The sequence below is a fragment of the Dendrobates tinctorius genome, unplaced genomic scaffold, assembly GCF_039654945.1.
Source record: "Dendrobates tinctorius isolate UK_male_01 unplaced genomic scaffold, ASM3965494v1 ptg000046l, whole genome shotgun sequence".
In the NCBI taxonomy this organism is placed as follows: domain Eukaryota; kingdom Metazoa; phylum Chordata; class Amphibia; order Anura; family Dendrobatidae; genus Dendrobates; species Dendrobates tinctorius.
In genome coordinates this window covers 22,055,928-22,083,104 of record NW_027361714.1, presented here as the reverse complement: position 1 = coordinate 22,083,104, position 27,177 = coordinate 22,055,928, and the positions used below count along the sequence as shown (strand labels likewise).

Below are 27,177 nucleotides of genomic sequence, written 5' to 3'. Positions count from 1 at the left end.
GCAGACACGACGCTGCTCTCATTACTTCATATGGAAAAACATGCATAGCTATGGACTTATAGAATAAAGTACAATGATTCAGGTTCTCTTCTATGCACAAAAAGGTTAAATGGTCACTGTCAACCAACTTTCCATGAATCATTAATACAAGCAAATAAAGAGACTTTGTAATATATTTGATCAAAGAAAAATGTCTTCTTTCTCTGCTAGTAAGCCACTTCCTCTCCTGCTCCCACCTCCTGAACTCAGCACATAGTCAGCTCCAAATCCTTACTAATCAAAGCAAAAGGGACTACAAGCTGAGCTCCCCTCTCCATACAGCCATATTATACACTATGGAGAAGGTAAGGGGATGAGTGAGGAGCACTCAGCACAGCGTAAGACAAGCAGACACAGCCAGATAATGCTGCAGTTTTTAGCAAAACTATTCTTTCACTGCAGTGCTGGATTCACAGTTACACGTGTCAATGATGCTGTATGATATATTCTATATGCTGCTGCTTTTGTTTGTGTGCTACAGAAAAAAAAGAGCAGGAGTCTATTTCTCTGTGTGTACATTACTGTGAAAGGGAAGAAACCCCGGCAGCTAATTTCCATGCACAATGTCAGAGATAACTGAAATTAGAGATAGATCTAACAGAGCAAAAATAACGGGTATATAGATAGTAAATAAATAATAGCTTTACACAAGACATAAATGTAAAGGTCATTCTTAATTTTCAGAGCCATAAAATACCCTCATAACCAGTGTCACGTCAGGCCCCTTCTTCATTAGAAAGCCCTAGACAGTAGCCTACAGTCATGGCCGATTCTCCCAGACACCATGTCACCCAAATAATGGGAGACTATGGCCACTTGAAGGGGAAAAGCCCCCACCTCTCCTGACATAATACTGTTGCCATTGTTACACAGTGAGCGGTAAACAAGACAAGAGGTGACTTCCACACTTACACCTTTATGTCTACTAGATACTGTACCTTTGTCTGAAAAGTAGATATTCTTTGCCCACTGTTAGTTACATTGGTCATCTGACGCTCTAACTCCTGCTTGCTTAGAAGTATCTCCATCTCCTTCTGAGACATCCTTCTGTCAGTAAGCTCCTTCCCTTTCTTCAGTCTAACAATATCTTCAATGAGTTGTTGCTTTTCTTTGGAATGGGACTCTACAGTAAATATACAAGTAAATATGCAAGGGAGATACCTTTTTTTTTTTACTTTTTTTGGAACAAGAAAAAATACTGCAACGTTGCAGAAATACCAACATATCACTACAGTGTAGAATGCAACATCATGGTTGAGTTATTGACATTTGTGATCTCCGAACATCTCAAAAGGTATTTAATACTTAAAGGGGATATCCGGGACAAAAACAATGTGCCTAAACACTAACAGGCAGGTAGTTGCTACCTACCTGCCTGTTGTGCCTGGCATTGTTCTTCGTCAGCACAGAGCGATCACAGACCGATCATGCTGGTGATTCAGCTGCCTCTGCTGGCAACATAATGACAGAGCAGTGGCTTCTTCTCTGCTCCGTTGACAGGGCAGAACTGCTGACGTCGTTCTGACGACAGCATGACGTCGACAGTCCCACCCCTTTGACAGAGCAGGGTGGAAAAAAAGCCATCTCTCTGTCAACGTGGTGTCAGAAGTGGCAGCTTAATCGCTGGCAGGAGCGGTATGTGACCAGGATATTCCCTTTAAGTCGTACCTGCATAGATGAATTAAACAAGCTGCATCTTACACTTTGATATTTTAAAATGATATATTTTATAAACTGCTGTGTTTTTGAGAGTTTCCAACATTACCATTTAGAAAATCATAGCAAAAAAAACATGCAAAGGTTAGCAGTGTGTGAACCCAGTCAAAGAAAAATGTTTAGGGTCTCTGTGAGGGTATATTCAAAAGAGTTACATTTGTTGCAGAAATTTCTCCCTTCACTTGAATATTATTGATTTGGCTACAAGCATACAAGCAATGTGAATGTAACAGACGCAGAACTTTCTGCAACAAAATTTACACACGGGAATATACTCCTAAGGATAATTCTTTTTCATTCACGGTTGCACTTTAAAATGGAAAAATAAAGCGTAAAGATGAATTTATATGTAGATAAAACCTTCAGCTTCTCTGATCTGTCCTCTGAGAGACTCCTGATCTCGCTGGACCATGAGCATATGAGCATCTTTGCGCTTCCCTTCCAACTTCAGACCTTCACATTCAGAACGAAGATCCTGAGTAATACAAAACACGTACTAGTTTGTGGGGGTAGATATGTGATTTTTCCCAATATATTTTTGTAAAGGTTTTTCCTGGTCTTGGAATTTTGTGCAGATTGCTTTTTCTCCATTCCCTTCTACAGCAGGCTGAGCAGAAGACATGACTCTGTTATCTGGGAGAACACAACCTTGTATCAAACACCTACAGCGAATGTCCGTCTGCAGTACTGTACAGCCGTTAAAGAACAGTATTTACCATGTAATACAATTACCAAATAATACCGCCACTCAATGGCCACATAATACTGCCATGTAATGTTCGAATATTAAACTGTTGTTAGCAAATCGTACCTCCATCAGTCAATGGACTCAATAATATTACCACACTGGTCCTGAATAAAGTGCACTATAGAAAGACCAATATTACCACCATACACTGGCCATATAGAGTTTAGTATTACACAGGTGTTACACAGTCTACAGTGGGGAAAAAAAGTATTTAGTCAGTCAGCAATAGTGCAAGTTCCACCACTTAAAAAGATGAGAGGCGTCTGTAATTTACATCATAGGTAGACCTCAACTATGGGAGACAAACTGAGAAAAAAAAATCCAGAAAATCACATTGTCTGTTTTTTTTTTCATTTTATTTGCATATTATGGTGGAAAATAAGTATTTGGTCAGAAACAAGCAATCAAGATTTCTGGCTCTCACAGACCTGTAACTTCTTCTTTAAGAGTCTCCTCTTTCCTCCACTCATTACCTGTAGTAATGGCACCTGTTTAAACTTGTTATTAGTATAAAAAGACACCTGTGCACACTCTCAAACAGTCTGACTCCAAACTCCACTATGGTGAAGACCAAAGAGCTGTCAAAGGACACCAGAAACAAAATTGTAGCCCTGCACCAGGCTGGGAAGACTGAATCTGCAATAGCCAACCAGCTTGGAGTGAAGAAATCAACTGTGGGAGCAATAATTAGAAAATGGAAGACATACAAGACCACTGATAATCTCCCTCGATCTGGTGCTCCACGCAAAATCCCACCCCGTGGGGTCAGAATGATCACAAGAATGGTGAGCAAAAATCCCAGAACCACGCGGGGGGACCTAGTGAATGAACTGCAGAGAGCTGGGACCAATATAACAAGGCCTACCATAAGTAACACACTACGCCACCATGGACTCAGATCCTGCAGTGCCAGACGTGTCCCACTGCTTAAGCCTGTACATGTCCGGGCCCGTCTGAAGTTTGCTAGAGAGCATTTGGATGATCCAGAGGAGTTTTGGGAGAATGTCCTATGGTCTGATGAAACCAAACTGGAACTGTTTGGTAGAAACACAACTTGTCGTGTTTGGAGGAAAAAGAATACTGAGTTGCATCCATCAAACACCATACCTACTGTAAAGCATGGTGGTGGAAACATCATGCTTTGGGGCTGTTTCTCTGCAAAGGGGCCAGGACGACTGATCCGGGTACATGAAAGAATGAATGGGGCCATGTATCGTGAGATTTTGAGTGCAAACCTCCTTCCATCAGCAAGGGCATTGAAGATGAAACGTGGCTGGGTCTTTCAACATGACAATGATCCAAAGCACACCGCCAGGGCAACGAAGGAGTGGCTTCGTAAGAAGCATTTCAAGGTCCTGGAGTGGCCTAGCCAGTCTCCAGATCTCAACCCTATAGAAAACCTTTGGAGGGAGTTGAAAGTCCATGTTGCCAAGCGAAAAGCCAAAAACATCACTGCTCTAGAGGAGATCTGCATGGAGGAATGGGCCAACATACCAACAACAGTGTGTGGCAACCTTGTGAAGACGTACAGAAAACGTTTGACCTCTGTCATTGCCAACAAAGGATATATCACAAAGTATTGAGATGAAATTTTGTTTCAGACCAAATACTTATTTTCCACCATAATATGCAAATAAAATGAAAAAAAAAACAGACAATGTGATTTTCTGGATTTTTTTTTCTCAGTTTGTCTCCCATAGTTGAGGTCTACCTATGATGTAAATTACAGACGCCTCTCATCTTTTTAAGTGGTGGAACTTGCACTATTGCTGACTGACTAAATACTTTTTTTCCCCACTGTATATAAGAGGCTATAGTATAGGAAAATCTAAAGCCTCTGAGATGACACCTTCCCTGATTACAGTCATCCACTTTCCTTTTTTTACTTCAATCTCCCTTGACCTTTCTTGACTCGTCCCAATCATAACTTACCTGCAGAGTTTGCTGCCCAGAAATCTTTGGATTATTGCTTTTCTTATCTATTTTCCATCCTTAGCCATCCCGTTGTCCTTAACAGATGCCCAAGACAGTAATAGTGCCCCACATAGTACTAGGGCCAATATTCAATAGGAGTATTGAATAGGTTCAATAGGAATAGCATTGTGCATGCCAGTCTTAATGACCAGGGCCTCTGGAGTGACATATGCTTAATTCATTACAAGGCACTGTCCACTTAAATAATTAGGTGCAATTTACAAGTGTTGTGCACCTCCGCCAGAAATTTTTCTCCAGTCAAGGGTTGGAGTACATTTAGGGCAAAATTTACACCACTAAAATGGCATAAATTGTCATGAATTAGATGGGAGGCTTAGCAAAGGTCTGCCCATTTTGGTTAAGCTGGCCGGGACTGGGAGTAGGAATGCCAAAAGTCACAAAATTTGGCAAAATTAGAAGGTATAAGGGGCTTGTTTAGAAAAGAAAGAGGGCACGGCCCAATAATGAAGAAAAGGGGGGGAATCAATCACCTAAAGCATACTTACAATTTCAAAGTTACGTAGGTTGAAAAAGACCTAGGTCCATCAAGTTCAATCTTTCTCTACCAATTGTACATTTTGTCATTAATTTATTTGTAACCCGCAATGTTATGTGTATCAAGGAAATTTTTATACAGCTATTTTTTTAAAAGCTGTTATAGGTCTGTCATTACTACCTCCTGTGGTCGGCATTCCACAGTCTGACTGCTCTAAGTGTAAAGAACCCTTTCCTATTTAGCTGTCAGAACCGCCTTTCTTCCATCTGTAATGAGTGCCCCCTGGTCCTTAGTATGGTCTTTGGAAGGAATAAGTCATGTGCCAGTGTTTTGTACTGGCCACACATATATTTATACATGTAAATGAGTTCTCCTCGGAGGCATCTTTTTTCTAAGCTAAAAAAGCCCAATTTTTCCAACCATTCATCATATGATAGGCCTTCCATCCCTTGTAATAATCTAGTTGCACGTCTTTGAACTGATTCTAACTTCTGAATATCCTTTTTAAAGTGTGGAGCCTAAAACTGGACCTCATATTCTAAATGTGACCTCACCAGTGATTTATAAAGGGGTCATAATACATTGGGATTGCAGGATTTTATCTCTCTTTCTATACATCCTAAAGTGTTGTTTGCTTTTGCGGCTGCAGCTTGACATTGAGTACTACTGCTCAGTTTACTTGCAACCAGAATACCCTAGGCCTCCTTCTGTTCTGTAGTCCTGAGTATAATCCCATTTACTGTATATGCAGATATAGGATTACTCCATCCTAGGTGCATTACTCTACACTTATCTACATTAAATCTCATCTGTCAAGTGTTTGCCCATTCAGACATCTTATCCAGATCGTTTTGCAATATTGTAATGTCAAGATCAAATTTTACTATCCTACAAAGTTTGTTGTCGTCAGCAAAGACTGACACTTTACTCTCAATCCCATCCACTAGGTCATTAATAAAGAGGTTAAAAAGAATCGGTCCTAGCACAGATCCCTGCGGTTCCCACTGCTGACTATATCCCATTTAGAGAACGTACCATTTATGACAACTCTTTGTTTCCGGTCATTTAGCCAATTCCTTACCCATCTCATATCGTTTCCCCCAGTCCTTGCTTCTGTAGCTTCAGTATAAGGCCAGAGTCACACTAGAGAGAAATACGGACAAGTGCTATGTGATAGAAAAAATTGCATAGCACTTGGACCAATGTTAATCAATGGGGCAGCTCCCATCATCTGTTTTTTTCTCTTTTTTTATACGTGCGAGCCAAATATCTCGGCCAAGACTCACCAATACAAGTCTATGGGTGCGAGAAAAAAACGGATTACACATGGACCATGCGTGTGACTTGCGAGAAATACGCACCGGTGTCCTTTAGAAAAGCCAGCAATTCAGTGTGCTATACTGTAAAATCACACTGACATGTTAAAATAGATTAGACAGAATACATGTATACACATTGTACACACATATATATATAATGTATATATATATATATATATATATATATATATATATATATATACTAGCTGAAGAGCCCGGCGCTGCCCGGGCATAGTAACTAACTGTGGTTAGTTATAGCAAATTATAATTATCCTCCATCCCATAGTCCCGTGCCCATATACCCATCATACATATCCACAATCCCATAGGCCCGTGCCCATATACCCATCATACATATCCTCCATCCCATAGTCGAGTGCCCATATACCCATCATACATATTCTCCATCCCATAGTCCCATGCCCATATACCCATCATACATATTCGCCATCCCATAGTCGAGTGCCCATATACCCATCACACATCCTTCATCTCATAGTCTCATGCCCATATATCCATCATACATATCCACCATCCCAAAGTCCCGTGCCCATATACCCATCATACATATCCGCCATCCCATAGTCTCATGCCCATATACCCATCATACATATCCTCCATCCCATAGTCCCGTGCCCATATACTCATCATACATATCTGCCATCCCATAGTCCCGTGCCCATATACCCATCATACATATCCTCCATCCCATAGTCCAGTGCCCATATACCCATCACACATCCTCCATCCCATAGTCCCGTGCCCATATACCCGTCATACATATCCTCCATCCCATAGTCTAGTGCCCATATACCCATCACACATCCTCCATCCCATAGTCAACCATTATGACATCATAATGAGCAGAGGGGCTTGCAACCTATGATGACATCAGCGTTGCCATGGCAACCATTATGACAACATAATGAGGGGCGGGGCTTGATACACACACACTTTTTCCCCATTATGTAGATAGGGGCAAAATTGTTTGGTGAATTGGAACGCGCAGAGTTAAAATTTCGCCTCACAACATAGCTTAGGACACTCTCGGGGTTCAGACGTGTGACTGGGCCAAATTTTGTGGTTGTAGCTGCGACGGTGCGGATGCCAATCCCGGACATACACACACACATACATACATACACACATTGAGCTTTATATATTAGATATATTTCATAGAGATATAGTTAGCAGAATAGGTGAAAAATCAATTGTCGGGATCTGTAAAATCATTACAGAACCCGACAGGATATGAGTAGGGATGGGCGAATCCTGAAATACTCGGAATCGCTAGACTCTAACGAGTCCGACTCGGAAACTCGCTACTCGTTGCGAGTCTAGCGAGTCCAATGTTAATGAATGGGGATGCGAGTATTGCAGCGATTCCTGTGCTGCCATTTTTTTTGTTCCGCTTACTTCCCGCATGTGGCTGTGCACACCATGTGGAAAGTAAGCAGAACAATTGCGGATGGTACCCACGGTCCGGAGGAGAGGAGACTGTCCTCCGGGCTTTGGGTACCATATCCCTGTAAAAAATAGAATTTAAAAATAAAAAATATTGTTATTCTCACCCTCCGACGTCCCGCGCAGCCTTCCCGCCTCTCCACGCATCCGTTCCCAGTAGTCCTTTGCGAAAATGCCCGCGATGGCGTCCGTTCTCGCGGGATCGCGAAGTCTCGCGGTCATTCGCGCGACGTCATTGCGAATTACCGCGAGACATCGCGATCCCGCGAGAACGGACGTCATCGCGGGCATTTTCGCAAAGGATTACTGGGAACGGATGCGTGGAGAGGCGGGAAGGCTGCGCGGGACGTCGGAGGGTAAGAATAACACCATTTTTTATTTTTTTTTTAAAATTCTATCTTTTACTACTGAAGCCGCATAGGCGGCCTCAGTAGTAAAAAGATGGTCACACTTGTCAAACACTATGTTTGACGAGTGTGACCAACCTGTCAATCAGTTCTCCAAGCGATGCTACAGATCGCTTGGAAAACGCTAGCATTTTGCAAGCTAATTACGCTTGCAAATCGCTAGTTTTCCACGGGAAAATCGCGGGAATTTAAAATGCGATTTTCCCACGGAATGGAATTCCGGAATTCTCGCGGTAATTTCCGCGAGAGTTCCGGTACGTGTGCACTTAGCCTTATTTGCATTGGACTCGTTACTGTGCGAGTAATCGCTTGGAAACTCGCAGAGTACCGACTCCTGCGAGTCCCCTACTACTCGCAGAGTAACGAGTCCTAACGAGTAGATTCGCCCATCCCTAGATATGAGACATGGTTTACATACAGTAAACCATTGCATATCCATTATTTTTTATATGTCCCTCACTAATAATGTTAGTAGAGTGTGTGTAAAATTTTGGAGCTGTAGGTGTTAAATTAAAGGATTTAACATTAATTAATGGATTAATTCACGGAAAAAACTGGCGTGGACTCCCGCCCAAATTTCTCCACCAGAGAGGGCAAGCCAGTGACTGAGGGCAGAAATTAATAGCCTAGAGAGGGACCATTGTTTTTGGGCCACCCCTGTCTAAACAAATCTGCCCCCAGCCACCCCAGAAAAGGCGCATTTGTAAGATGCGCCAATTCCAGCACTTACCCACTCTCTTCCCATTGCGCCGGCATACGCCATTACGTTCTATGGCCCAGAAGTATTGCGATACTTCCGGGCCATAGAACGTAATGGCATATGTTGACGCATGCGCAATAATGATTTTATGCTTTGCCCACATTTGGTCAAAGCATGCTGAGAACGCACGGGAGGACATTTAAATGCGCACGCGAGCTAAATCTACATGAACGCAGGAATTACACCAAATAATTGCGTAGAGCAAACCAGGAGGGGGGGAGAGAGGAACAATATGCTCCGCCCATCGGACCGGGCCAAGGAGATTTACATACATCGCGGGTGGAATATAAAAGGTATTTATTGATCAAAAGTGGGGAGTCAAGGGGTATAAAAAATACCGGTATAATGCATAGTTGACACTGAATTCAATCATATTTTTACTTGATATGTGAAAAAAGTGGGGACAGATTCCCTTTAATGGTTAGCAAGGTGTTGCTTTCCTGAAACTCTGTGCCCTTTTTATCCACACATAAAGTATCTTTGATCATTGTGGCCAAACAATTTTATTTTAACCTCATTGGTTCACAGGATGTATTTCCAAACAGCATCAAGCTTGTTTAGATTTTTTTTGCAAACTTATGAGGCTGAATTTTATGGTTAGGACAGATGAGAGGTTTTCTTCTGATGACTCTCTTCCAAGAAGATCATATTTGTGCAGGTGCCTCTGAACAGTACGTAGAACAATGTACCACAACTCCAGAGTCTACTAAATCTTTCTGAAGGTCAGGCTAATTAAGGTCTGAAACCTTGGTCAAAGTTATCTGAGTACACAAATCTCCAAAGGTGCCCAAATTTTTGCATTGACCCATTTTCCTTTTTGTAATTTTTTAATGTAAAAGATGAAAATACGCTTTTTTGTCTCAAATATAAAGGAAATGTTTCATCTTTAACTTTTAGAGATGATTTAATCTTCAACTTGTTTAACTGTTCCCAATAACAGTAATTTTGACAAGGGGTGTCCAAAGTTTCACATGTCACTGTATGTGTAATCTTGTACCTGTCATAGAAGTTTGTAAAAGTTATGATGTCAAAGCAATGAAAGTATAAAAACATAGAGAGTGCTTTATATGGGCTCCTTGTGCTTATGTCATAAATGTGTGATACAAGCTCTTTATCTCTTAACACCACTACCAATGAGTGGTTTGAGAAAGCCATGGTGCTTGGGTGAATATTGCAATATCCTTAAAGGGAATCTGTCACCCCTTTTTTGAGATATCATATAATGAAATCATTCAATTGTGTGTCACATAAGGATTCTCTTAGTACTTTTGCTTCCCCCTGATCCCGCACCTTTCATGCATAAATACCTTGTTTATATCGGTTCAGATGCATGTAAACTGCCACGGTCCGGTCCGATGGGCGGGGCTTATTCACCTGCTCCTCCCTCCCTGTCTTGCTCTATGCATTTCTTCTTGTGTAGAGCAAGACAGGGAGGGGCAGCAGTTGAATAAGCCCCGCCCATCGGACCGGACAGCGGCAGTTTACATACATCTGAACCGATATAAACAAGGTATTTATGCATGAAAGGTGCGGGGTCAGGGGGAAGCAAAAGTACTAAGAGAATCCTTATGTGACACACAACTGAATGATATCATTATATGATATCTCAAAAAAGGGGTGACAGATTCCCTTTAATGCTCCCATCGTGTCATCACTTAGTAGTGATGATGCAGGCTACTGCAGTGCTTTCTTATTAATTTCAGCAGGACAACATTGCAGTGCTCTGCATTACGGCTTTTTAGTGGATGGTGTGCAGGTAGGTAGCACAACGTAAATATTAAATATCAAACGCTATACTGCAGTATGAGGACAATGCAAGTATGCCCTCAGATATGGTGTGCATTCCATGGGCTACAGTTCAAACCAGAAGTTTACATACACTATATAAAAAGACACATATACATGTTTTCTCAATATCTGACATGAAATCACAATATACCTTTCCTGTTTTAGGCCAATTAGGATTACCTTAATTATTAATATTTACCAAATGCCAGAATAATAAGAGAGAGAGAGAGAGAGAGAATGTTTTTAGGCATTTTTATTACTTACTGCAAAGTCAAAAGTTTAAACCAATAGAAAACTTATGGAGGGAGATGAAGCTCTGAGTTGCCAAGCGACAGTCTCAAAATCTTAATGATTTAGAGATGGTCTGCAAAGAGGAGTGGACCAAAATTCTTCCTGACATGTGCACAAACCTCATTATCAACTACAAAAAACGTCTGACTTGCTGTGCTTGCCAACAAGGGTTTTGCCATCAAGTATTAAGTCGTTTGCCAGAGAGATGAAACACTTACTGTATTTTTTGGACTATAAGACGCACCGGACTATAAGATGTACCCCAAATTTTGGGGTGGAAAATAGCAAAAAAAAGATTTTTATAAGATGGGGGTCCGTCTTATCGTCCGAATTTAAAGTATCTTACCTGAGGACCGGCAGTGGTAGAGCGGGGTCACAGGAGGCATGGTCCCTTCCTCAGGAAGCTGGCGGCTGCTGAAGTGGGGCAATGCTGCAGTCATGGGGTATCCCAGCAGTGGGATGCTGCGGGTCCAGTGTCGGCAATGAGGCAGAGCAGAGTGCGTTGCATGGAGCACGGTCCCTTCCTCAGGATGCCGGCGGCATAAATCTGGCGATGCTGCGGCCCGGTGTCCATGGTGAGCAGAGCCGAGTGCATCATTGCTCATTGGTCTCTCGGTGGCCATTTTCCTGAAGCCGAGAACCACAGAGATCTCAATCTGCACATGCGCGGCCTCTGACAGCCATTTTCCTGAAGCCCACAGCCTCAGGAAAATGGAGAGCAAGAGGCCCAGCCGAGATCTCAATCCGCTCATGCACCGCCTCCGGCGGCCCACGGCTTCAAGACGACGGCCGCAGGGAAACCAATGATGCACTCCACAATGCTCACTGTCGACACCGAGCTGCAGCATCACCACATGCCTGCAGCTGATGGTTCCCTAAGGAAGGGACGCTGCTACATCACTGCCGCAACCCCCCCAGTAAGCCCGCATTCCGACTATAAGATGCACCCCCCATTTTCCTCCCAAATTTTTTGGGGAAAAGTGCATCTTATATTCAGAAATATACGGTATTTCTCACTGCAAAATGCAAATAAATTTATATAATTTATACAATGTGATTTTCTGGATTTTATCTTTGATATTCTATCTCTCAATGTTAACATTAACCTACCCTTAAAATTATAGACTGTTCATGTCTTTGTCAGTGGGCAAACTTACAAAATCAGCAAGGGATCTAATACTTATTTCCCTCACTGTACATTTCTTTAGTATTTAGCACCTTTGCCCTTAAACTGAATGACTTGGGTCAAACGTTTGGGATATCCTTCCACAAGTTTCACAATAGTTGGTCAGACTCTGGGCCCAATGCTCCTGACAAAAATGGTGTAACTGATCCAGGTTTGTAGGTCGCCTTGCTCGCACCTGTCTTTACAGCTTTGCCCATAAATTTTCAATAGGGATGAGGTCAGGGCTTTGTGATGGCCGCTCTAAAACATTGACTTTGTTATCCTTAAGACATTTTGTTACCATTTTGGCAGTATGCTTAGGGTCATTGTCTATTTGGAAGACTCATTTCCGCCCAAGCTTTAACTTCCTGGCTGATGTTTTGAGATCCTGCTTCAGTATTGCCACATCTTTTTTTCTCATGATGCCATCTTTTTTGTGAAATGTACCAGTCCCTCCTGCAGCAAAAGAACCCAAAAACATGATGCTGCCACCCCTGTGCTTCACAGTTGGGATGGTGTTCTTAGGATTCCAAGCTTCTCCCTTTTTCCTCCAACCATAACGGTTTTCAATATGGCCAAAAAGTAAAATTTTAGTTTTATCAGACCACAGGACATGTCTCCAAAAATTAAGGTATTTGTTCCTGTGTGCCTATGCAAATATTAATCTGGCTTTTTTATGTTTCTTTTGGAGTAACGGCTTCTTCCTGGCAGAGTGGCCTTTCAGCCCATGCTGATACAGTACTTGTTTCACTGAGAATATTGACACAATCTTACCAGCTTCCGCCATCATCTTCACAAGGTCTTTTGATTTTGACCTTAGGTTGATATGCACATGTCGGACCAAAGCAAGTACATCCACAATTCTATTCCTGATAGCTTGGCTGATTTCTTTAGAATTTTGCATGATGCTACACAAAGAAGCAATGTGTTTCAGGTGTGTATTAAAATACATCAGAAGCTTCCAAACACATGACATCATCATACGGGTAGTCAGTAATTGTTTAAAGGCATAGTAATCTTAGAGTATGTACACTTTTGACTTTGCAGTACGTAATGAAAATGCCTTAAAACATTCTCTCTCTCTCATTATTTTGGAATTTGGCAAATATTAATAATTATGGTAATCCTAATTGACCTAAAACGGAAAGATTTATTCTTATTTCATTTCAGATATTAAGAAAAACATGCATAATTGTCTTTTTGGATAGTGTATGTAAACTTCTGGTTTCACCTATACATGCCCCATAGGTTGACACCCTGGGATGGTATTGTAAATATTATATGGTGTCTGTAGATTCACCAATTAGTATTTGGTCAATTTAGGAGATAATAATTGGTCTCTTACCTGGAGCTTCCTGTACAGATGATCCGCTTTTAGTGTGAGCTGGGGCTGAAGGTCTGTAGCCTTTTTAGTCTGCTCACGAGTAAGGATCTGCAATTAAGGATCTATGTAACGATCATGTGAATAAGCTCTGTTATATGGTAAAACCAGCAGACAGTTATATTTTATTCTAGATATTATTTTTACTCTGGCAAAAACCAGGTCTAAAATAAATTAATAAACCAAATCTCCAATATTTGAGTGTCTTAATTGAATTATGATATACTGAATGGCATAACGCAATATTGAATCTATTACAATTTTAGGTACTGTATAGCCATGTCATTCAGATAACGCTATTGTACTGTATGCACTCTTCCAACAATTCGCCACTAAAGGATATAGGAAGTTAGCCTCAAGTTCAAGAAAGTATATCTGTTGTTGCAGGTTCCTAATATATTCTCCTTCCACTTCAAAACTTGTAGACTCCATGTTTTCTTTCTAAAACAATAAAAAAAGCATGAATAAGTGCTTAAACAGGTGTATATATGCACACCGTATATAAATATGTGCATGCTTTAACTGACAGAAGAGCATTTTCACGCACACCTCAGTCAGCCGGGAGCAGAGCTGTGATGAGTGACGAAATACATCCTCAGCTCACTGAGCACAATGTGGAGTTTTCTCTAGATTCATTCTTCCCAATGTTTATTTGCTTTCTTATTCTTTGCAGTCAGTCTCCTTGTGCTGATACAGTATAAAGCTGTCAGACTGATGAAGGAGAAGGATGAAGATGGTAATAACAGCTGATTGGCGGGGGTGCCAGGTGTCGGACCCCGGCCGATCAGACATTGATGACCTATCCTAAGGCTAGGCCATCAATGAAAAAGTAGAGGACAACATTGCTGAGGAATATGTTGGTGCTATAGGAATAAAAAATTATTATTATTATTAATTGGGACACATTGTGGATTTATATACCTAAGGCCACGTTCACACGTTAAGTATTTGGTCAGGTTTTTATCTCAGTATTTGTAAATAAACAACCAGGAGAGGAAAAAAGTGTAAAAGCAACACATCATCACTTCTGTAATTTTTACCTTTTAATGGTTTTGGCTTACAAAAAACTCGGCAAATACTCAACGTGTGCCCGTGGCCTAACAGCTGTTTTCAGTCTCTGTGTTACTGATAAACCGTCCTGTAATTTTTCCATCAAATTTTATTAGTTTAGTGTAGTTATTTTCTTTCTCTGTTGTTTCACTAGTTTTGACCTACTGACTTTATTTTATTTGGTCTCCAGTAGAGGGTGCTCATATAACTTAATTGCTTATTGTGCCTACTTCAATTCTTGTTGAGCTATTGTATGGCAGCCTTTTTTAAAGATGACCTGTCACCACATTTTTCATGTTGAACGGGACACAGAGTGTAATAGTGACTACAGAGTGGAATTAAACTTTTTTTTTTACTTCACCTCTCTGTTGCGAAGATATTAGCATTCAAAGTATTTGTACCTAATGAGTTAACTTTTAAGGTGAATGCTATCAGACAGCTTTCACTGGGGGTGTGTACTTCTCCCTGTACGATGATGATCACTCATAAGAAGGCAGCAACACTCAAAGGAAAGAGCACCCACCACCACAGCAACTTAGATTTCTCAGTGTGCGAGATGTGATCCCACTTATGTCTGTTGTACTTAGGAAACCTGTACTCACTCTGCAATAAGAGTAGGGCTGTCACTTTGTCTCACACAGGAGTATTCTGTCTCTGTACACATGAGCCTATGCTTTTTAATTTCTGTATAACCTAAATGTTCAGTCGCAACCTGTAGGGTGGCACCTCTCATCTAGTTTTAAGGCCAGAGTGTTTTCTTTATATACATAAATATAGATTTAAATTATCTATCTATCTATGTATATATATATATATATATATATATAGTACAGACCATATCTACAATGGAAATTGTAGATTCACTCTGAAGGCATCAAAACTATGAATTAACACATGTGGAATTATATAATTAACAAAAAAGTGTGAAACAACTAAAAATATGTCTTATATTCTAGGTTCTTCAAAGTAGCCACCCTTTGCTTTGATTACTGTTTTGCACACTCTTGGCATTCTCTTGATGAGCTTCAAGAGGTAGTCACCGGAAATGGTCTTCCAACAGTCTTGAAGGAGTTCCCAGAGATGCTTAGCACTTGTTGGCCCTTCTGCCTTCACTCTGCGGTCCAGCTCACCCCAAATCATCTAAATTGGGTTCAGGTCTGGTGACTGTGAAGGCCAGGTCATCTGGCGTAGCACCACATCACTCTCCTTCTTGGTCAAATAGCCCTTACACAGCCTGGAGGTGTGTTTGGGGTCATTGTCCTGTTGAAAAATAAATGATGGTCCAACTAAACGAAAACCAGATGGAATAGCATGCCGCTGCAAGATGCTGTGGTAGCCATGCTGGTTCAGTATGCCTTCAATTTTGAATAAATCCCCAACAGTTTCACCACCAAAGCACCCCCACACCATCACACCTCCTCCTCCATGCTTCACGGTGGGAACCAGGCATGTAGACTCCATCTGTTCACCTTTTCTGCGTCGCACAAAGACACGGTGGTTGGAACCAAAGATCTCAAATTTGGACTCATGAGACCAAAGCACAGATTTCCACTGGTCTAATGTCCATTCATTGTGTTCTTTAGCCCAAACAAGTCTCTTCTGCTTGTTGCCTGTCCTTAGCAGTGGTTTCCTAGCAGCTATTTTACCATGAAGGCCTGCTGCACAAAGTTTCCTCTTAACAATTGTTGTAGAGATGTGTCTGCTGCTAGAACTCTGTGTGGCATTGACCTGGTCTCTAATCTGAGCTGCTGTTAACCTGCGATTTCTGAGGCTGGTGACTCGGATGAACTTATCCTCCGCAGCAGAGGTGACTCTTGGTCTTCCTTTCCTGGGGTGGTCCTCATGTGAGCCAGTTTCTTTGTAGCGCTTGATGTTTTTTGCCACTGCACTTGGGAACAATTTCAAAGTTTTCCCAATTTTTCGGACTGACTGACCTTCATTTCTTTAATGATGGCCACTCGTTTTTCTTTACTTAGCTGCTTTTTTCTTGCCATAATACAAATTCTAACAGTCTATTCAGAAGGACTATCAGCTGTGTATCCACCAGACTTCTGCACAACACAACTGATGGTCCCAACCCGGCAAAAATTATAAGACCATTTCCAAATGTTCAGTTTGTCAGATTTATCTCTTTACCGGTATATTTTTGAGTAAAATATAAATTGTTCCTTTATTCTAGAAACTACTGACAACATGTCTCTAAATTTCCAAGCAATAATTTTTGTATTTTTTGTCTGAAAATGAGAAGTGGTCAAAATTAAATAATATGTATCAGTGCTTTCAGACCTCAAATAATGCAAAGAAAACAAGTTCATAATAATTTAATCAGCATTAGAGATGAGCAACTTTGCCTTTTTTCGGGTCAAGTCGGGTTTCACAAAAGTCGGGTCGAACGCAATCGGCCGATTATCGTGAAAAGTCGAAGGCCGACTGAAGCACGAAACCCAATGCAAGTCAATGGGGAAGAAAAGTCAGCAGTGAGTGGCGGACAGGAAACACACCCACAGTGCCCATTTTAATGCCAAAAACATCAATTCTTATTACTTAAGCTTGTCAACCTTAATTTACTTTATAATAATAGTTAGGCATTGAAAACAGGGGGTTATTTGGCTAAAGTTGTGGGGGGGGGTAGGGCTGGCTCCAGATTTTCGTGGGCCCGGGGCCAAAGAGTGTCACTGGGCTCCTTTAACACATGCCACAATTCATGATCCTCTGATACGGCAGAGAAATAGCGGTATAGTACAATGAAAAATACTTCACTTCTTACATCACATGACTTGATATCCATTTTAAATTCTCCAATAGCTCTAAAAACGGACAGTATATTACTCCATACAGTATTATGGCCACCGCATAGTGCGCCATACAGAGTAATGAGGCCTATACACTCACTGGCCACTTTATTAGGTACACCATGCTAGTAACGGGTTGGACCCCCTTTTGCCTTCAGAACTGCCTCAATTCTTCGTGGCAGAGATTCAACAAGGTGCTGGAAGCATTCCTCAGAGATTTTGGACCATATTGACATGATGGCATCACACAGTTGGCGCAGATTTGTCGGCTGCACATCCCTGATGCGAATCTCCCGTTCCACCACATCCCAAAGATGCTCTATTGGATTGAGATCTGGTGACTGAGGAGGCCATTTGAGTACAGTGAACTCATTGTCATGTTCAAGAAACCAATCTGAGATGATTCGAGCTTTATGACATGGCGCATTATCCTGCTGAAAGTAGCCATCAGATGTTGGGTACATTGTGGTCATAAAGGGATGGACATGGTCAGCAACAATACTCAGGTAGGCTGTGGCGTTGCAACGATGCTCAATTGGTACCAAGGGGCCCAAAGATTGCCAAGAAAAAATTCCCCACACCATGACACCACCACCACCAGCCTGAACCGTTGATACAAGGCAGGATGGATCCATGCTTTCATGTTGTTTACGCCAAATTCTGACCCTACCATCCGAATGTCGCAGCAGAAATCGAGACTCATCAGACCAGGCAACGTTTTTCCAATCTTCTACTGTCCAATTTCGATGAGCTTGTGCAAATTGTAGCCTCAGTTTCCTGTTCTTAGCTGAGAGGAGTGGTACCCGGTGTGGTCTTCTGCTGCTGTAGCCCATCTGCCTCAAAGTTCGACGCACTGTGCGTTCAGAGATGCTCTTCTGCCTACCTTGGTTGTAACGGGTGGCAATTTGAGTCACTGTTGCCTTTCTATCAGCTCGAACCAGTCTGCCCATTCTCCTCTGACCTCTGGCATCAACAAGGCATTTCCGGCCACAGAACTGCCGCTCACTGGATTTTTTTTCTTTTTCGGACCATTCTCTGTAAACCCTAGAGATGGTTGTGCGTGAAAATCCCAGTAGATCAGCAGTTTCTGAAATACTCAGACCAGCCCTTCTGGCACCAACAATCATGCCACGTTCAAAGGCACTCAAATCACCTTTCTTCCCCATACTGATGCTCGGTTTGAACTGCAGGAGATTGTCTTGACCATGTCTACATGCCTAAATGCACTGAGTTGCCGCCATGTGATTGGCTGATTAGAAATTAAGTCTTAACACACAGTTGGACAGGTGTACCTAATAAAGTGGCCAGTGAGTGTATATTTCTCCATACAGAATCATTGGTCCCATATAATGTTCGATACAGTATATGATGAGCTCCACATAATGCTACAGTATATGTTGGTCCCCATGGATGAAGCTCCACTGTCTTATGGGCCCAAATAATGTTCCATATATAATGGGCCCCATTTCTAATGCTCCAGTGTATAATGGGCCCTGTAAATGCTGCTCCAGTGTCTGATGTCCCCTATTTGGAAAGCTCCAGCATATGATGGGCCTCACGGATGATGTTCTAGTGTACGATTGGTCCAAATAATGCTCCATATATAATCTGCCCCATTTACAATGCTCCAGTATATGATGGGCCCCATGGATGATGCTCCAGTGTCTTATGGGCCCAAATAATGCTCCATATATAATAGGCCCCATTTCTAATGCTCCAGTGTATAATGGGCCCTGTAAACGCTGCTCCAGAGTCTGATGTCCACCTTTGGAATGCTCCAGTGTATGGTGGGCCCCATATATCATTCTCCAGAGTATAGTGCTCCCCAAAAATTGCTCCCAACCTTTAAAACAATTAAATAAGTCTCCTCGCTAGGGAATCCCTGTACTCCTCGTCGTCCCCATCTTCCATCTCTCTGCACTTGGACTGTTTAGGCAGAGGGCGTGATGTGATGTGATGTCATCGCGCTCTCTGACCAGAATATCACTGTCAGGAAACGCGGAAGACGTCACGGCGGTGGAGCAGGGAGAGGTATTTCAACTTTGCAAGTGCTGTGATCCTGAGCAAGCAGGGGGGGCCCACTAGTTGGCGACGGCACTGGCACAGGGCCCCTCATAGTACAGCAGAGACACTTTTGCGTACTATGAGGGGCCCTGTGCCAGTGCCGTCGCCCATGAGTATGCCCCCCCCACCTGCTTAAGGAACCTGCACTTTCATCTGCACCTTTCTTTGTCTCCGTGTAAGGTGGTCTAGTATGCGGGAAGGGGAACCTGAGTTTCATCAGGGTCAGATTCTGGCTGTGTAGAGTGCGATGGGAATGTAGTGGTCTGGGTCAATGGACCAGCAGAATCATCTAGCAGTGGCTGGGCATCAGTGCACTTGTGGCGCCCCCAGGAGTACGGTCGCCACAGTGGCATTACCTTCCTCCTAGGGAGTGTGATGTCAAGATTGGAGCAACGAAGGATCTCTCTAGCACAGTGGTCCCCAACCTTTTTTGCACCAGGGACCGGTTTCAAGCAAGACCATTCTTCCATGGCCCGGCAGGGCGGGGATGGAGGTGTGGCAGGGGTGGGGCTTTGGTCATAAGGGGGCGTGGGCTATGGACACGGTTGTAGTGTAGCAGTGCATACTTATAATTAAATAACATTTATAATGTGACTCAACTCACCATAGGTTTTGATTAAGTGCTCCATCACCCCCTTCTCCCCATCATTGCCTTCACCCCATCACTCCCTTCTCCCCATCATTGCCTTCACCCCATCACTCCCCTCTCCCCATCATTGCCTTCACCCCATCACTGCTGTCTCCCCATCATTGCCTTCACCCCATCACTCCCCTCTCCCCATCATTGCCTTCACCCCATCACTCCCTTCTCCCCATCATTGCCTTCACCCCATCACTCCCTTCTCCCCATCATTGCCTTCACCCCATCACTCCCCTCTCCCCATCATTGCCTTCACCCCATCACTGCTGTCTCCCCATCATTGCCTTCACCCCATCACTCCCCTCTCCCCATCATTGCCTTCTCCCCATCATTGCCTTCACCCCATCACTCCCTTCTCCCCATCATTGCCTTCACCCCATCACTCCCCTCTCCCCATCACTGCCTTCACCCCATCACTGCTGTCTCCCCATCATTGCCTTCACCCCATCACTCCCCTCTCCCCATCACTGCCGTCTCTCCATCACTCCCCTCATGGCCTTCTCCTCATGTCCCCATCTCCTCCAGGGCCAGGCTACACAAACACAGACCAACACACACACACACACACACACACAGACATACATACACACACATTATACATACACACACAGACACCACCTCTCTCCTCTCACCTGCCCGCCGCCCGCAATTCCTCACTCTGACACAGCAGCGGCCGCGCTCTCCTCTCTGTGTCAGAGACAGGAAGCGCGGGAGGCGGGCAGGAAGCTGGACGGGTCCTTGCAGCTCCGCTCCTGCTATTCCCTCTTGCAGGCAGCGGAGCTGCTTGATCGCTCCCTGGCCGCCGCTAAGAACTGCTGCGCGCCGACCCAGCCCCCGCTACGCCACTGACCGCCCCTGGCTCCCCTTGTGTCCGCGGACCGGCAATGGCTCTGCAGCGGCCCGGTGCTGGGCCGCGGACCGGCGGTTGGGGACCCCTGCTCTAGCAGTTAAACCAACACACAACACAGTTCCCACTCCAGGCCAGCAGGGAGAGCTCTGAACCTGACTGCTGAGGAGCTGCTCTCTGTGGTCAGGAGGAGAGAAGTTAGGGCAGTCTGTGAAGGGAAGGGGAAGTGTGTGGACGTCAGAAGGGGAGCTGGAGGATGAGCAGAGTTAAGGCTCACTCCTAGCTGGAGCGCATGGTCTGGATTCCGGTCTCCGAATTTGTAGGGACACTGACGGTCTTGCAGCAGAAACCGAAGAAGCAGCTGTAAATGCTCTGTTCCCAACTAAGGCTCGGAGGCCCCAGCAGCGACGTGTGTGAGCCAGAAGGAAAAGGCTACGGCTGCCTGACATATGAGAAAGTTCCAAAAGAGAGTCAACAGGGGGAACTTCAGTGAACTCAGTACTGCGAGTACCTCAGATAAGCGCTAGAACGGAGGCTACACTACCTATCTGCAGAGAGAGAATTCCTAATTTGCTTCCAGGCTGACCAACTCCTTCTCCATCTGTACTCTGGGTACTGGACGGCACTTACCAAGTACAGGTAAAGGAACTGCACGACTGTCTGTCATCTTTCTTCTGCGCCTGGCGCACGGCTCTGCCACATCCTGCACTGCACACCATCTACCAACTCTTTCATTTGCCCTGCGACTACGGCCCTACCTGTGCAGGGCTTCTACATCTTAGCTGCACCACAACATCTGTCCCAGAGAAGCGACACTGCAGCGCTGGTCAATCTGATCAGAAACCACAGGTGGAATCACGTATCATTCACCTATAAACGTAATTCACCCCTTTGCATGGACGCCCAGGGTCACGGACCGGGTCACCACCACCGTGACACATCCCTCTGAGACACCGGCCCGGTACCGATTAACCCCACTGCCCTGGCTGGCGACCCACACTCCATGTCAGATTCATCTTGGACTAGGGAATTCACGATTTGACTTGATAACTCAGGCATGGTATGTGAGAAAGAGCTACATGGACTAATGTGAAGTGTGGTCTGCTGCATCATTCACTTTTGATGGGGGTGAAGGACACAAGGAAAGGGGTTCTTCCTGACCAGGAGCCTCCACTGACGACTCAGTGCTTTTATTTTTTTAAACTTCAGAAGAGGAGGCGATAGAGCTGGAGGCTGTGTCAGCAATGTAAGCCAAAACTTGCTCCTGAAGCTCCGGCTTTAAAAGCGGTTTACCTACTCCCAGAAAAGGGAGCCTTCGAGGCCTTGTGGAGCCAGACGATGACGCAGGCTCAACACCTCCTGCCTTAGGTGCTATTGTGCTTGTGCCACTACCAGCAGATGCACCACTACCACCACCACCATCAGTACCAGCTGGCAACCCCAGCCCACTTCCACGGCCTCTTCCACCATACTTCATCATTTTTGGGAAAATGTGCCCAAAATACCACCAGCTATATGGTACTGTAAAACAAGGTACAAGGTGTATATAGTATTGGGGAGAATTTGAATCTCCCTAGAGATTTTAGGAGACTGAACTATTATCTCAGGCCCACTATAGATTACACCTCAATTTAACAGGCTGAAATTGGCTGGTGTATGACAAGGTACAAGGTGTATATAGTATTGGGGATAATTTGAATCTCCCTAGAGATTTTAGGAGGCTGACAATGATGCTCTCAGTCCAAGTATGGCAGAAGGCAGCCTAATAAGCAGGACTGCTGCACACAAAAGTGTGGAAAAATGAATGCTTGGTAACTGTGCAGAAAAGAGGAAGAAAAGTATTTTTGCTTTTAAAAAAGCAGTTTGCACAGCAGTGTGCAAACAGCAATGCAGCTATCGGGGAGCCTTATAAGGCAGGCTAATAACCAACAGAGCTGATGCACAAAAATATATTCTCCCCTGTCACTGCACACAAACTGTGTTGTACAGTGAAAATTGCTACCAGCAGCATTTTTTTTTCTTCTTCCCTGCCTAACGCTCTCCCTTATTCAGAATCAGCAGCAGCAACCTCTCTCTATGCTGAGATCGGCAGAAGATGGCGGTCGGCGTGCACGCCCTTTTATAGCCCCTGTGACGCTACACAAAGCAAGGCAATCACTTGCATGGCCTTCTCAAAGATGGTGGTGACCGCTGCCCATGTCATTGCGTTGCCCACAGTGTGCGTCCTCCATCATTGGATGAAAAAGGGCGCTGGAAGCATAATTTGAAACGCGACTTTGGCGCTCTGGTCGTCGACCTCATGGCCGACCTCACGCTATGGTTGGGTTTTGTTTCATGACTTTAGCGAAAGTCGGCGACTTATGAATTTGACCGACCCGTTTCGCTCAACTCTAACCAGCATGTCTATTTGTCTATTCTCCACACAGGTGCGTCACACAGTTTTCCACACAGACTTTTCTTAGTTCTGCTCCTAGTATTCACTTGGTATGTCTTTCAACTAACTCCTGCTTTACCCCAGTGTTATTTATGACCTTGTTTACTCTGGCTTGATCACATGTATCTGGTCCACTCTTAATTCTCTGACCAAGATGAGCACATACCACTCCTCTCTGCTTCACAACTGAATGCACTTTGTAGCACATATATTGCATAGCACAGTAACCTATAAGTGTGTATCATACAAGTGTGACATATGAATTATTCCAGAACTGAACCAGAAGGGAACTGAAGGTAACTGGATACAATCACTGTAAGCAATGTTTCTGATTGTTTTCACTCTGATGCCTATAATCATGCACTTTCTGCTAACCCCCCTAATCCCTACACAAAGTAAGGAACTGTTCATCCCTTCTTCAATCCTTCCCATCCATCTCAACTCCTCAACAGAACTGTCCCTTCGCTTACAATCCTCTGTTTCCAAACACAGACAGCCGCCTCATGCCTTCTCCTGCTCCCACCTGCTAACACTTTCTCTGCTCCTTCTCACTGCTGGTGATATCTCTCAAAATCCTGGTCCTCCTCACCACATCCACACAGTCATTTCAACCTTCCATCCACACTCTATCACAACTTTCTGTAACCTCTCTAACCTTATACCCATTCGCCCGGCCCCAGCTTCCCATCCCAATAACAGGAGTTCTGTGGAACAATCGCTCTGTCTGCAACAAACTTTCCTACATCCATGATCTTTTTATTACTAACAAACCTTCTTACTCGCCATCACTGAAACCTGGTTCACCCCCTCTGACAGTGCCTCTCCTGATGCACTTTCATATGGTGGATTCCACCTTTCCCATATCCCCCACCCAAGCAGCAAGCATGGTGGAGGAGTTGGTTTTCTCCTGTCAGATAACTGCTCCTTCAGCCCAATCCCTCTACCACTCTGTTACCCTCCCTTCCTTTGAGGTGCACTCTGTGCTCATCTACTCCACCTCTAACCTCCAACTGGCTGTCATTTACTGTCCCCCAGGTCCAGCCATCACGTTCTTTGACCACTTCACCACCTGGCTATTTCATTTCCTCTCCGTTGACATCCCCACTATCATCTTGAATGACTAACATCCCCATTGACACTTCCCTCTCAGCTGCCACTAAGCTTCTATCGCTCATTTCCTCCTTTGGCCTCACTCAATGGTCTTCTGCAGCCACTCACAAAGATGGCCACACACTGAACCTCATCTTTACCTGCTTCTGCTCCCTATCTAACTTCTCTAACTCACCTCTTTTTGACCACAACCTACTTACATTCTCTTCCCTCTCCTCTCCAGGTCCACAGTCCCCACTCCACAAACTTGCACACCCTCTCAGAAGTCTTAAACTTCTCCCTCTTACAGACATAAGTTCCCTACACAATGTGGATGCCGCTGCCACTCTATATAACACCACAATAGCTGTAGCTTTGGAATCAGTTGCCCATCTCACACATACCAAAGATCGCAAAATCAACAGGCAGCCCTGGCACACCATCCTGACCAAAGAACTGAGACGGGCTTCCAGTGCTGCTGAGCGGAGATGGAAAAGATCCCACTCCAAAGAGGACTTCATTGCATTCAAACAGTCCCTCACTACTTTCAAGGCCATCTCGCCACAGCTAAACAAACCTACTTCTCATCTCTCATATCCTACCTGTCTCACAACCCTAAACAGCTATTCAGCACTTTCAATTCTCTCCTCCGTCCCCCAGCACCTCCTCCCTCTCCACTCATCTCAGCTGAAGACTTTGCCTCATTTTTTATGCATAAGATTGATATCAGAGAGTTTTGTTCGACAATCCCCAGAGCCCTTCCTCCTAACTGCCCAGCCCTCCTCCTCCAAAATCAACTTCTCCACCATTACTCTACTCTCAAGATCACATCTCACCACCTGTGCACTTTACCCAATCCCATCCCACTTCATCCCAAACCTCACCACAGTCTTCATCCTAACCCTAACCCATCTCTTCAACCGATCACTAACAACTGGTGTTTTCCCCTCAAGCTTCAAACATGCCTCAATCACACCTATCCCCGAAAAGCCCTCTCTTGACCCATCCTCTGTATCTAGCTATCGCCCCATATTACTTCTCCCCTATGCCTCAAAACTACTGGAACAACACGCCCATCTTGAACTGTCCTCTCACCTCTCTTCTTGCTCCCTCTTCGACCGCTTACAATCTGGCTTCCGGGCACACCTCTCCACTGAAACTGCCCTAACAAAGGTCATCTATTAACTGCCAAGGCCAAGTGACACTACTCTGTTCTCCTCTTCCTGGACCTGTCATCTGCCTTTGACACAGTGGACCTTTCCCTATTACTACAGACCCTCTCATCTCTTGGCATCACAGACTTGGCCCTATCTTGGATCACGTCATACCTAACAGACCGGACATTCAGCATCTCCCACTCACACACCACCTCCTCACCGTGCCCCCTATCTGTCGGAGGATAACAATGTTCAGTCCTAGGGCCTCTGCTCTTCTCCATTTACACCTACGGCCTGGAACAGCTCATAGAATCTCATGGCTTTCAGTATCACCTCTATGCAGATGACACAGATCTACATCTCTGGATCAGATATCACCACTTTACTAACCAGAATCCCTCAATGTCTGTCCGCTATTTCATCCTTCTTCTCCGCCAGATTTCTAAAACTTAATATGGACAAAACATAACTCATCATATTTCCCCCATCTCACTCGACCCCTCAACGGACCTATCCATTAAAATAAACGGCTGCCCACACTCCCCAGTCCCACAAGCTTGCTGCCTCGGGGTTATCCTTGACACTGATCTCTCTTTCAAACCATATATACAAGCCCTTTCCACTTCCTGCCAACTTCAACTCAAAAATATTTCCCAAATCCGTACATTCCTCAACCAAGAATCTACAAAATCCCCTAGTCCATGCCCTCATCATCTCCCGCCTTGATTACTGTAACCTCCTGCTCTGTGGCCTCCCCTCTAACACTCTCGCACCCATCCAATCTATTCTAAACTCTGCTTCCCGACTAATCCACACGTCCCCCCGCTATTCCCTGACCTCTCCCCTCTGTCAATCCCTGCACTGGCTCCCCATTACCCAAAGACTCCAGTTCAAAATCCTAACCATGACATACAAAGGCATCCACAACCTGTGACCTCGCCTCCCGGTACTTACCTGCACGCAACCTTCGATCTTCACAAGATCTCCTTCTCTACTTCCCTCTTCCCACAATCGTATTCAAGATCTCTCCAGCACATCCCCCCTACTCTGGAACTCTCTACCACAACATATTAGACTCTCGCCTACCATAAACACCTTCAAACACAACCTAAAGACCTACCTCTTCTGACAAGTCTACAACCTGCAGTAACGACCGATCGACCAAGCCACTGCACAACCAGTTCTACCCTCACCTACTGTATCCTCACCCAGCCCTTGTAGATTGTGAGCCCTCACAGCCAGGATCCTCTCTCCTCCTGTACCAGTCGTGACTTGTACTGTTGAAGAATATTGTACTTGTTTTTATTATGTATACCCCTCCTCACATGTAAAGCGCCATGGAATAAATAGCGTTATAATAATAAATTTAATAATCATTTAGAAACAACAATACTAATGTTTTAACTCAAGAAGAGTTCAGAAATCAATATTTTGTGGAATAGCCATGATTTTTAATCACAGCTTTCATGCATCTTAGCATGCTTTCCACCAGTCTTTCACACTGCTCCTGGCACAAAAACGAAAGCAGTTCTTCTTTGATTGATGGCTTGTGACTA

The 27,177-nt window shown here is 44.1% G+C and overlaps 1 protein-coding gene across 1 annotated transcript in view; it reads right to left on the bottom strand.

Annotated features, from left to right (window-relative positions):
• LOC141089389 (uncharacterized) overlaps positions 1 to 27,177 on the bottom strand; it is a 93,396-nt gene that overhangs the window by 56,880 nt on the left and 9,339 nt on the right. The window contains exons 2-5 of the mRNA XM_073575749.1: positions 13,892 to 13,989; positions 13,513 to 13,591; positions 2,116 to 2,230; positions 978 to 1,162 (exon numbers count right to left, since the gene is read on the bottom strand). Of these exons, the coding sequence (XP_073431850.1) occupies positions 978 to 1,162; positions 2,116 to 2,230; positions 13,513 to 13,591; positions 13,892 to 13,980 (468 nt within the window). The 5' untranslated portion in view covers positions 13,981 to 13,989. The remainder of the gene's footprint in view (positions 1 to 977; positions 1,163 to 2,115; positions 2,231 to 13,512; positions 13,592 to 13,891; positions 13,990 to 27,177) is intronic.